At 35.5% G+C, this 13,330-nt stretch overlaps 1 protein-coding gene across 1 annotated transcript in view; it reads right to left on the bottom strand.

Annotated features, from left to right (window-relative positions):
- Positions 1-35: 35 nt before the first annotated feature.
- Wdr24 (WD repeat domain 24) overlaps positions 36-13,330 on the bottom strand; it is a 52,006-nt gene continuing 38,711 nt past the window's right edge. Inside the window, exons 8-16 of the mRNA XM_088226505.1 lie at positions 13,026-13,183; positions 11,670-11,859; positions 10,992-11,227; positions 10,661-10,788; positions 9,049-9,338; positions 7,808-7,965; positions 6,827-6,929; positions 5,322-5,483; positions 36-3,168 (exon numbers count right to left, since the gene is read on the bottom strand). Of these exons, the coding sequence (XP_088082631.1) occupies positions 3,040-3,168; positions 5,322-5,483; positions 6,827-6,929; positions 7,808-7,965; positions 9,049-9,338; positions 10,661-10,788; positions 10,992-11,227; positions 11,670-11,859; positions 13,026-13,183 (1,554 nt within the window). The 3' untranslated portion in view covers positions 36-3,039. The remainder of the gene's footprint in view (positions 3,169-5,321; positions 5,484-6,826; positions 6,930-7,807; positions 7,966-9,048; positions 9,339-10,660; positions 10,789-10,991; positions 11,228-11,669; positions 11,860-13,025; positions 13,184-13,330) is intronic.

Below are 13,330 nucleotides of genomic sequence, written 5' to 3'. Positions count from 1 at the left end.
CTTTTAAACATGAAAAAAATAGCATAAATCTAAATGAATGATTTTATATATTTTTTAATGTTAAAAAGTAGCTTCCTGTAAAATTGAATTTTTCAAGATAATACGTTCTTGCAGAGAGCAAGATGTGCATTGGGGTTTAAGAAAAACTGTTCTGGTGATAAACTTGTACTAATTATTATTATTTTGCACCACAACAGGCCATGAGGCCCAATTACAGCACAGAACACCCAGGTTTGATAAGTCACATTGATTTATTTTTTCTCACCGGGAATTGAACCCCGGAACCTTCCGGGTGTGAGTCAAATGTCTTAACCAATACACCACGGAGGCTGCATACTTCAGATGTAACTATATACATAAATACTATTGTGAAAAAGATAAATATTTAATTTTTATTGTTGAAAATAAATAAAGTGATCATTTCAGATATATTAAAAATATTTTTTTTAACAAAGGGATTGTTTTCCATTTTTATATGAGCTAGTTTTTGAATGACCATTATTTTTAGAAATTAGTTTATAAATAGCCCAAGTAGTATAACGGACACCTCATTAAGAAATTATTTGATCAAAGATAGTAAATTGTTCAAAGTAAAGACTATAATTTTTTTGGAATGTTTCTTTATTTGGTGAACAGATTTATACAAAATGTGTTGGAATTAAGAAATTTGAATGATTTATAAAAGTTTAATTTTCACACTGCACTGATTATAAAATAGGAAATAAAATAAGATACAGCAAAGTGGTATTTATTTTAAACAAATACAATATTGTAAATGAAATAAAGCTGTTATTTTAATATTTATTCTGTGCAAGCAGCGAAGCATTTAAAAATATTTTTACAAAGCACAAGTCAATTTTCTATTTTAAATCATTTAGCTGTAGCATTTTTGAGCTGCAAAACATGGTAACGATAAATTAATATTTTTAAATACTTACAAATTAAAATGGCACTGTCTTATTTTTTACTTAAATATCACAATATTTATTGAGCGTAAATATTAAGTTGCAATTGTAATAAAAAAAATTGTATACATTTGGCAATAATTATGTACAATAATTGTCAGACTACATTCACCAAAAAGCACGCATTCATAATTTAAGGTTTGAATTTTTGTATATTATTTTGTTACATTTATAAGGATAAAATATGGATATTTACAAATAGTCATAAATAAACATTTTATGTAAAAAAAGACTTCATTATTCCATGTTTAATTCCCCCCATAGGAAATTATATGAACATAAAATATAATAAAGTTTTAGCCAAACAATTAGATTTTTCTCTCTTTATACAAATACAAAATACACATCGTCGGGATAGTAGAACAACGACGGATGTGCAAAAAATAGTATACTTTTGTACTTATCAAGTTGAGACATAAAAAAAAATTAAACCGCTCTCATTGTTCTACGATCCCGACAATGTCTTTATAACAGTATAAACTCACACTCGGCACTTGTCTATGCAGTGAATATGTATTTAGTTTCGAAACATTAATATTCTAACAAAAAATATTTTGTCCAGAATCTATTCAGATTTAAAAAACATTTAATTAATATAAAAAATATCGGAATAAAATCAGTTTTATTTCTACTTGATGTTTAATAAGTTTGCAAAAATAAAATTATGCTTATTATTATTACTTATTTTTTTCTTATTTTATTATAAAGCCAGGGCTTTATTATAAGACAGGCTTATTTTATTATAAGACAGGTTATCAACACAATTATTGCACATGATAAAAAAGAGGCTAAAATATTAATTGTAATTAAAAATATAAATGTAAAATATAATTTTGAATAAATATTTTGTCGGAAGATCTAGCTGAACACATCGAGAGATAAGACTAGGCAGTGCGACCTTAAAATAAGTGACATATTTATCCATTTCTTTATTTTATTTTAATCTGCACTTATTTTCAGCCCACCTTAACACGTATTACAATTATTTACTATTTTGTTGGTAACTAGCATAGTTACATATCAACTTATTCGTAACTGCCCTTACAAGACAAAACAACTCTTAAAATAAACAGCAGCATAAAATATGATTTATATGCCAGTTTATACACATATATATGATTATAAATATACTTTGTGAGGAGTTTTGTAAATGTAATGAATGTAGTAGTTTTTTATACTTGATTAATTATTGGTTTTATTGTTTTTGTAGTATTTTACAATACAGTTACGCAGAAAGCAGCCAGTAAGGTCGATTTTATGTTCTGCTAAAAACAGCCAGACCGCTTTCATACAAAAAATGTAATAATCGCCTTCTGAAAATAGGTCGATCACAAAAATGGCATTTCTAAATTTGCAGAAAACACCCACAGCACTAGAAAAATCATACGGTACTTCAAAAATCATTAATACTGGTCAAATACATAATTGGATTCTTGTTTGTAATATAAAAAAAAACTAATGTTTTCATTGTTTATCATTTGTCAAAGTCAAAAACATTCCAACTGTTGTGTAAGTTTGATTATTCACTCATTTTATAAAAGTGCTATTATCTCAGTTTCAGTTTTCTATGGCTGGCTGCTTTCTGCATAACTACATTCAACTATCCTCTAATCTATATTTAGATATTTTCAACAGAGATGAAGCTGATGAGAATAAGGAAGAATCGTTTACACCTGTATAATATTCATCATTCTGCCTATAGGTAGTCGACGTCGACGAAGGAGAAAATCCAGGATCTGTCTACAATGAATTGGATGTACTCGAAATATTGTGAACGCATTATATTACCGGAATCATTGGCCAAAACAAGAATTAAGTTTAGCCAAGTGAAAATAAGTTTTCACTAATTAACTCAGGAATATCCGGGTTAAATTCCCGGAGAGGGCGGTTGCTTTTTCGTTCCATATCGATAATATTATTTATAAATTTAATTAGGTCAATAAGTGCACAAATCATTCGATGAATGCCCGAAACTTTCCTAACAAATCACCACAGTTGCGGTATCTGGTGATATTGTCATTCCGACGGGTGTTTGGCCGGGTACAGACTTCCCCCCTCCATTCCCGGGAGGGGATCAGCTGAACTGGCAAAAGTGGCCGCAGCCCGTGGGGCAGTGCTTGTGTTTGGCCATCCAGTTCTGCATGTGGAGGAGATGCCCCCCGTGGGAGCAGCCCTGACACCAGGCATATAGCCCCTTTACAACCTGGAAGATTCAACAGTTATGACATTCAAATTAGATCAAATTTATATTTCTCGGTAGACGTTCACTGTATTTAAAAAAATAATATTTTTAACAAACGAGAAGTTTATAGTTCAGTCTTATTAGTTTGATAGACCAATATATCGTGGTTATACAAGTAAAAGTGACCATTTGCAAAAATGACGCAATTGAGATTATTTACTTTTTGACATCGAATAAGCATAATGCTCGACTGGTAAAAATGCCAAGTCGATCTGACACTCTAAAAAGAATTTAATTTGTAAAATATGTGACCATTTGATAGAAGCTCACAGATTTTTGACAAGTAAAACTGACCAACACACATAGTCACTTTAATTAGTAAATTTAAGATCCAAAGAATTGACTAAGTAACAGTTAGTCAATTTTACGTGTAGGTGATATCACCAGTAAAGAGTTAGTTAGAGTTTGTAGTTAGTAAGTTAGTATATGTTTTATATTTGACAGATACGGTTTTTTTTATAAAAAGTTCATTAATAAAATTTATTATTTTAGATAATTACGTAACACTTCATAATTATTTGTTCTTTTTAATTTAATTTGTATTTCTGTGTTTATTTAACCTTAATAAATATTAAAAAATGGATTATTGAAATAAAAAATCCCAAAAACATACAAAAATTATTATCTGCCAAATTTCATGACAAATTTTACAGGTAAAATTGACTTATTTTTTCAATTTATTTTTTTATATAATTGTGATAATGTTTTTAAAATATGTTTAACTTTACATTAAAGTTGAATGTACCGTAGATATAATGTAAAATTACCAACCACCTACTTGAAAAATCTGATCCTCGAGAAGCAATTGAACTCTAGAAAAACACTATAATGGCTCCCCTGAACATTATTGATTTTGTCACTTGGTCAATTTCTCTTGTATGCCCACGATATATGTAAATTGTCTCATTTTGGAATCTCGTTAAAATCACCCATAAATAAATCAACATTTTAAAAACACCATTGACGTATTCGAGGTTATACCGGCTTAGCCATCAAAACCGTGTTCCTCATTTAGGAAATGACGGCTATAGCCATCAGTCCAAAAGACATTGGTAGCGAAAAGACGGCTTATAGCCGCTTCAAACTAAAGTATTTATGTATGTGGTAGGAGGCAATGTCAGGACTCTTTAAAAAACAGTTTGCAACAAAAGAGTCCCAGTATGTTGGTCCATAAGGTTTACTTCAAACCACCAACTACGGTCCAATCAGAAGTGAAAATTAAAAAAAAAAAAGTAAAGTTATGATATGAGTGTATATTTCATAGCTTATATTGTGTATATATTGATCGATAAATTTTCACAACATACATTTAAAATGTGAGGATGTTATCAATACAAGTTACTTATAGTAGAAGTAGTTTATTGAAAAGCTGAATTTGTACAAAATATTGAAGTTAGTTCTATAGAGCAGCAGATAGAAAATATGTATTTTTGGTGTTTGAAGCACTTACTTTGTGGAACATTATTATTTAATATATTAAAATAAAATCACTTTATTTTTATATACCACTTATATTTTTATAATTTGACAACTAACTAGTTTCGGCAACACTGCCTTCTTCAGGGTTAATTACAAACTGACATAACATATATAAAATTTTCACAGTGAGAGTAGAGTGGGCGTGGCTATGGGAGTAGAGAGGAGAGGGGGTTTGTGTGTGTATTTAGGGAGAGGGAACATATTTAAAATAGGATTATTACTAAGATTTATTTGATTATTAATAATATTTAAATTTTTATTCACAGCCTGTCTAATCTTCAATATTTCAAAATAATCAAGTGCATATCCTTTTTTGTTTGTATGTAAAATTTCGATGCCACCTTCAAAGTTGAATGAGTGACTATTTGTTAGGATATGATCAGCAAACTCTGAATTTTTTTTTTTAAGACATCTCATATGTTCTTTAACTCTAGTTTTAAAAGTACGTGATGTTTTTCCTATTTAAAATTACTTGCAGTCATGGCACATCAACTTGTAAATGCCTGATCGATCTAGTTGGTTGTCAAATTATAAAAATGTAAGTGGTACATAAAAACAAAGTGATTTTATTAAAATATATTAGAAAATATGTAGCCTATAAATATTTTGATCACATGGTATGTATCGTCGTGTACCTGATGACAGATGGAGCACTGAGCGGGCAGAGCGGAGTTGCATTTGTCACACAGCCAGCCGGCCCTGGCCAGCTGCTTCCCGCACTTCCCGCAGCTGGTGTGGACCACCGTAGACTGCTGGTTTAGTTGCGCGATGCTGCTAATCCACGCACCTTGGATAACCTGAGGAACAATCGATGCATGGCTAAATAAAAACTCTCAATCTGGTACTGGTTACGATGAGACAGATGTTATATTACCCATTTAGCCAATGTGCTGAAAATCCTAAGCAAATTTAAAATAAAAAACCGGATGAGCAAGTTAACACAATATGACTGATCACCTTAAAATGCTCAAATGAAAAAAAATCAATATAAAAACTTATTAAACATCGAAGGCTAGTGAATTATTTATTTATTTTATAATGCAACAATGATAGACGGCTGGAAATACATACATAGATCACATATAAGATATATTATGTATAATGGTGCTAGATTCCTCACTTTTTATAATTGTTCACAGCATGCAATGTGTTAATACTACTACTACCATCACGCCATTTCTCCACAGGGGTAGGCAGAGAGAATGGACCTCCATACACGTCTATCCTGGCATTCATTTCTAGCTTCTTCCACATTCATACATGCCCTTCGGTTCTGCCTGCTTTTGACATGACCAGACTTAAGATTTTGGTTTATCTGATCATGCCACCAGCCTGCCATCCAGAGAAGTAAACCTTATTGTACTGCCTGCATTTGCAAGAAGAGAGTAGATTATAATATCCTTAATGATATTTATTTTACATCACATTTAATATTAAAATTGATCAAAATTTCTTCTTTGGCGCATAATTTTGCGATGACAAACTGTTTATGAACTGCAACTCTTTTAATTTGCAAAGAGTTCAGCGGAAGTTTTTACGCTACGTACAGTTCAAAAAGGGTAAACCTATAAATGAAATTTTCTACCAAACTTTGATGTCCGAGTTGAGGTTACCATTTTCTCCACCAGAAGGACAATTGCTGACCTCACTCTAATGCACCATAATAGATTGCCCAAAATTACTGTCCCTGATAAACTTTCGTGTACCCACAAGGACCACCGGACTCCGACACATGTTCTAGTGTGAGTACGATAGGACAAACTTCGCCCACCATTCTCCCTCCCCTAGTGAGCATCCACAGAACAGCTAATAATTATGCTGAGCTGTTGGACTTGCTCCACACTACTCCTGCTGCTATCAAATTAGCTATCCTATTTATCGAATGGCCATCCCCTCAATTCTTTCCTATTTAATGTGTTTCTCCATTCATCTTAAATTTATTTCCTTTTACTTTTTTTTAGAATGAATTACAAGTTAAGTGTAATAGTTATGATTTCATTTTTGTTATTTTCTGTAATATTTTATGTACTTTTAATTGTACATTGTAAGAGCCCTCTGGGCGTTTATTAAATAAATAAATGAAGCTCGCACAGTTGTAGAAATATGTACATGTAAACAGATAGCATAATATGATGTATACCTGTGTGCATATATCCCACAGTTTGTGTCTGGCGAGGAGTTCCAAGTACCCAATCAGCCACTGTTCTTGCGTTACTTCATCCAAATAACCATTAAGACTATTTCTGGAATGTAAAAAAGAAATGATGGAAAACCAAAATATTATTTTTTGATATAAGATGCAATAATGAGGATACAATAAAAGTTTTCTTGCGCGCGGTAAAAATTGGACCATTAAATTGTACGGCAAAGTTTCTTGGAAATGCAGGAAAAAATTATAAAAAGTATACTTTGAACAATGTCACTAGTTCATATGAATCAACTGATGATAAGAGAGTTATGGAAGACCGTCAAGACGACTAATGAGCAGAACTAATGGGGAATAAGCGGAAGAAAATCTCTGACGTCAAACGCGGAGTTATTTCAGAAATACAAAACTTAAAAAAATCATAGTGCTGATTATACGATATATAAAAATTGAAAAAATAGTTTATTGGCTTAGTTTAATAGTCTATTAAAAAATATAAAAGAAACCACCGAACTTCCTCATTGCATAAAAAAACGTCTCCTTTTTCCTCCTCAAGAGGATAGGGGATGAAAAGGCATTTGTACATTACTTTTCGATAACTTTCTCGCAAATGCTACCCCAATATTGTGTGAAAAAGAAAACTGTGCATCGGACTAATTATACCTAAGTAAAATCGACGTTTCACCACACCCTGTGGTCTCTTCATAGGCCATGTTCCTTTGTAGTTCATTTCTTCATGGTAGGGACGATGTTAATGTACTGCAGAGCGATGCACCCGATTTTATGTGCAATACTGTTAGAGTTGCATTATATGCTGTATTGGATTCTATAGAAAATGATGACATTGCTTTCTTCGGTCATCACACTATTTCAGGTGAAATGTTTTAGCATGTGCGTGTCATTGATTATGGACTATGAACCCCACAAATACATGCGATTATTTACATTTACATTAGAAGAAAAACAAGAACCAACCTTAAATCTCCCAGTGCTAACAGGACACTGGCAGAAGTTTGTACATCTCCTAACTCTGCGTGCATCTTTAATGCTTCTACTACGATGTGCGTCGGGTCCCAGGTCGGCAGGACGGGGAGGGATGTCACCGTCAGTACTGACGATGGTTGGTCTTCCACCTATTTATATTTATTTGATTATGTATTTTTTCCGATTGATCCGTGGTATTTTATTATATTTTATTAACATATCCGACAAAATTGCCTTTTATAAAACTTATGATATATTTGATTTAATTATTAAAAAAAAAGAAAAACATACATTACTTTATACTCAGGATTTAGAAACGAAAATTAAATCTAAAATTTATATAACACATTCAGTAGAAGTTCAAAACCAATAAAAAATAAATGTAAAAATCAAATTAAATAATAAAATATTTTAAACGATAAATATAACAAGAAAATCATAAAGTACTGTTTCATATAACAATTATGCTAAAGGCAATGGTAATTAATTACCATTCACCATCTTTGAAAACGTTCAATTGGTTTGATCTATAAGAACAATATCCTACACTAAATATATCCGATACGTGGGAATAACTATTCCCGAGTTCCTGGAGTCTATTTAATACGGCATTTCAAGTATACACTGTCCGTGAATTGTTGCTACGAAACGGTGGTACCTGTCTAGTAATTCTTCTAGGCACCCCGAAGTTGATGAGAGATAACAGTTTTGGGTAATCCCATATTGAATTTACAATTTTGAATAAGTTTAATTTTTTAAATTTTTCTTCTATCGATCAACTTAGGTGTAACGGAGATTGTTTTTATTAATGTTCGTAATGACTACCTTAGATAGGCGGCTTAAGCTATAAATATATTTTTTATAATGTACATAAACCTATTTAACAATCATCATCGTCATCACTTTCTTTCCGCACCTAGGGCGCTGCATAGGCACTGAATTGGTACACCAATCGCAGGGTATCTGGATCATTTTTGTTACATGAAGGTAAGGTGATCAATCTTACGCTTCAGGTACCAGTCTAAGGACTATGAAATATTCTAGTTTAAAAACACCCCTTTAAAAAATATTTCATATCAACCGTGTCGGGAATCGAACCCGAGACCTTCTGCATGGTAGACAGATGCGCTGACCATTACGCCACGAGGCCGACAACCAATTAAATACATAAATGGAAAATAAAATAAGGTGCGCTGATGAATTCTATGTTACATCATCTCAAGGATACTCACAGTTGTCACAGTGGGTTGCTGCTGGGTGGACATGGAAGTAGTCGTGTGCGTGCTCAGGCTCGTGACTCCGGCGCTGGCTAGTGAACTGCTGCTGTTCTGGTGGCTGAGTCCCTGGGAGGAGGAGGAGGAGGAGTCGGGGGGCGGCGCGGGGGGCGCGTGGGGCTCCAGACCGGGGGGCTCCAGGGGGGCGGGGGGCGCGCGCAGGGGGAACGCCTCCCCCTGTAGGGTCCAGTCCTGCGCGGAAGTGTCGACGTAGTGCACGTGGCTCGCGGTCAGCCACTTGCGCCGACCTGAAAGGCAGTTGTTCAATTTCGTGTTGTTTTATCTATATTCCTTGATAAACTTGGAAAATACCATAAAAATGCTGGAATGAAGAATAACCTTTAAAACTGATATTACACGTCCAATCTGCCGGGAATCGAACCCAGGACATCGAGAATGGTAGGCGAACACACCAACCATTACAAAATGAGGCGGATTTATCTCCACCCGATATTTAGGACATCTACTTGAGAGCGGCCAATCGAAAACACCTGTCCAGGGTTCATTATTGAGAAGGTAATATGGAAGTCTAGGCATTTACAGGGCTTATGACCTGTCATTGGCTGGTTGAAGTGGCCACTTTACACACTGTGTAACATTTACCATTCAGCCCATGTTTAAACATCTACATTTCCTCAACTCTTCCATCTGTTGACTTTTGTGAAGCAAAGGAGCTGAAACCTTTATTGTGCGGGTGAGATTCATCCGGCTGAACCAAATAACCTACTAGGCAAAGTCTGAAAACCATTTTCCAATTTTTATGCTTCTTCTTTTACCAGGTAGTTAATCCAAAAATGTTTGAGAATGTCGAAATGCTTGCAGACTGGCTGGTTTCCTCCCTAGGGAGTTATTCATATCTAAATTTATTCAGCTCCTAGCTGCCTAGTAGGTGATTTGGTTCAGCCGGATAAATCTCACCCGCATGATAAAGGTTTCAGCTTCTTTACTTCACAAAAGTCAACAGATGGAAGAGTTGAGGAAATGTGGATATTTAAACATGGGCAGAATGATGAATGTTACACAGTGTGTAAAAAGGCCAGGGCTGTAAATGCCTAGACTTCCATATTCCTTTCTCAATAATGTTTTCCTTCTGTTTCAATAAATTGTTTTATTTAAATTACAAATTTAAAAGCTTCAATTAAACTATTACAACAGAGATGAAGAACATTTAAGAGAAGGTAATATATAAGTCTAGGCATCTACCGGGCTTATGACCTGTCAATGGCTGGTTTAAGTGGCCACTTTATACACTGTGTAACATTCACCATTCTGCCCATATTCTTTCATCTATATTCGTTCAATTCTTTCATCTGTTGATGTTTGTGAAGTTAAAGAGCTGAAACCTTTATTTATGCGGGTGAGATTCGTGTAATTGAATTATTTCACCTACATACTAGGCAACGCCTGAAAATCTTATTTTTTCAATTTCTATACTTCTATACTTCATGGACCAGGCTGTTGTTTCAATTAAATTTATTTATCTATAGAATCACTATGTAAAGCCCCCTTGAGGTATTATATTACGAAAATGGAGCTATTAAGTTATCCATAACAATAAAAATAATAATACCATTTTCATCTAGAGCCGTAGGAGGTCCCTTAGGTATGTGAATATTGTGTGTTGGGAAGCCGAGTACTCCATTATTGTTGAACTGATGTTCCGAACCATCCTCGACTTCTGTGTCGTCGTCCACAGTACTAGAAAAAAAACAATTAATTACAAAGAGGCACTGTCTTTCAAAACTTATCTTACGATAAGTAAGAGATGCACCTTTGTTTCTGTCAGATTTTGTCATTTACTATGATCAAGATAATCAGTTTTGTGAAATCATAACTTACAAACGTGCAAGTCCTCTGAAGCTCCCGTAAAAATAATACTGAGTGCATTTCACCACCGTCACCTGTAAGGGTTGTTGTTCAGCATGTACTCGCTGCGCAGGCTGCGCTGGTCGCTGGAGGGCGGCGCCCCCTCGGAGCCCGCGTCGGCCCCCGCCGCGCCCCCTCCCGCAGGCCCGCCCGCCGGGCCGCAGCCCCCGGCCTCGTCGGGCCCGCGCCAGGCCGCGCCCCCCGCCTCCTGCCCGGGGGACGAGGCCTTCGACGCGTACAGGGTCTTGATTATGCACCACACCAGACTGACCTGCGAAATTCAAGGGGAATATTTAATGCGACCAGAAATTGAATTTCACTTGTTGGCTTGTTGAATGGCCGTCAAAATCACCTTTTTTTTAAATCCAGCATTCTGCAAATGGTTCAAAATGGTTTTATGATCGATATTTAGCTTCTGGGCGTTGCTACGACCACTAACATGACGGTCTATCTCGATATTTTCCATGATTTTATCGACATTTTCGGTGACAGGCCTGCCAGAGCGTGGGGCATTATTCTCCTCCACTACGCCAGAACGAAATCGCTCAAACTACTGTTGTGCAGCACGAACAGAAAGAGTATCGGCCCCGTATACATCGCAAATTTTCGAAATTCGTATCGAAAACATCCTCTCAGTTATGAAATGTTATTCCACAAAGTAAATGCTAATTCAATAAATAAAACAAAATGTTGAAATGTGAATCCTTCCCTACCTGCACTTTGCCCACGTCTCTCGCCACCTGCGCGTTGTGGTCGCACAGCGCGGCGAGGCAGCGCCCCGAGAGGGCGTACTGGCGCGCGCAAGTCAGGAAGCTCCTCCGCGGCTGCCCGGCCCAGCGCCGCATGACGCTGCGCGCGAGGTGGAAGGTCTCCGCTTCGGACTGCGGGGTCGGCTGGCGTCGACTGAAACGCGAGTCGATCGTTAACACAGGGGGCTCGTGACCAAAATCACGGGCAGTGCATTTCAACTTGTATTGATAATGATGACAATAATCTAAATAGACGGTATCAAATTTATTCAATAAGAATACTTTTGAATTTGCTACCATTCGTGTTTGCAATATGGTTAAAAGGAAGAATGACAATACCCAACATAAGCCTTTTATACCATTTGCCAAGCTCATCTCATCTCAACACCGGACTTTTAGTCCCATGGAGTTGGGACTTATGCCTCAAATAATGTACAATAAACTTATGTATGTAAATAAATAAAGTGAAAGGCGCAATGAAAGCAGTAGTTAGATTAAATTAAAATTGCGGCTTATGAAATGGAAAATTTTAAAGAACAATTCTCGTTTATTGACAAAGAAACATTTCTTTTTAATATGAGCGAAACCGATAGGACACGCAGTCTTTAAAACGGTTTTCGGGTATTTGGAGGGAGTGCTTTTGTCATATAAATATCGGTACCTCAGAGGCAGACGAATGCAAATCCAGAATTTGATGAAATGACATTTTGATTTTCGTATCTAGTTTATGATCATGTCCATTCATTTTGAAGAAATGAAAGTCTTATAATGAAAGAACCAATGTATTAAGATACTGAAAATACAAATGAATGCCATAAATTGTTAGAAATCACTTCGAGAAAGTAGGTTCTTTAGGCTTTGGTTGAACATTTGACATTTGGATTTGCATCCGTCTGCCTCTGAGGTATAGATATTAAGTTAAATAATATTATAATAAGAGGTATTTCAAGAAAGTAAGATCCGTTTGTATTTCTTGTCGTCGCAGCTTTGCACATGTGTGGTACTTACCCTGACCTATTGTGAAGGAGTTGACACCATTATGATTTAGCTGAGTGTTGTGCACGCTTCGTGGTGCTTGTTTAAAATGCTGAATAAAATAAAAATCCCGCCACTTGTGAGATAAGGTCTGTAATTCTTTTCCTTAATGCAAAGTACATTAAAGCAGTCCACATTCAATAACAGACCTATGATGTACATGGAGAACATGTGATAAGTGATTTAATGAAGGTCGTGATAATGTCCACGACGACGAACGATGCAGGTGCCAATTCTTGACACACTAGTTCATCACTAATCAAAGGCATAGTGGTGGATACTCACTTGATCAAGCCCTGAATCTTGTCCCCGAGAGAAGACGGAGTGCTCTGACGACACGTGTATACCACATCTCCCTTGACACTGAGACTGATGCCTTGAGGGTTTGCCGACATGGCGGGGTGTGTTGCGTCCTTGAACATGTGGCGATACAAGGTGCAATCCTGATCAACAACAAAAAAAAACATTACAGCAAAAAGGGGCTAAATAATTAATATTTTTTGCCTGTAATTTGACTGCCATAATAAAATGTAAATAATTATTTTACAGATACATTTTTTAGTAGAAAACGAATCTCTTCCAACCTCTAT

The sequence above is a fragment of the Micrasema longulum genome, unplaced genomic scaffold, assembly GCF_059751315.1.
Source record: "Micrasema longulum isolate JH-2025_06_02 unplaced genomic scaffold, ASM5975131v1 h1tg000436l, whole genome shotgun sequence".
Lineage (NCBI taxonomy): Eukaryota > Metazoa > Arthropoda > Insecta > Trichoptera > Brachycentridae > Micrasema > Micrasema longulum.
Note: the sequence above shows the minus strand (reverse complement) of the source record. Positions and strands in the feature narration are given on the sequence as shown.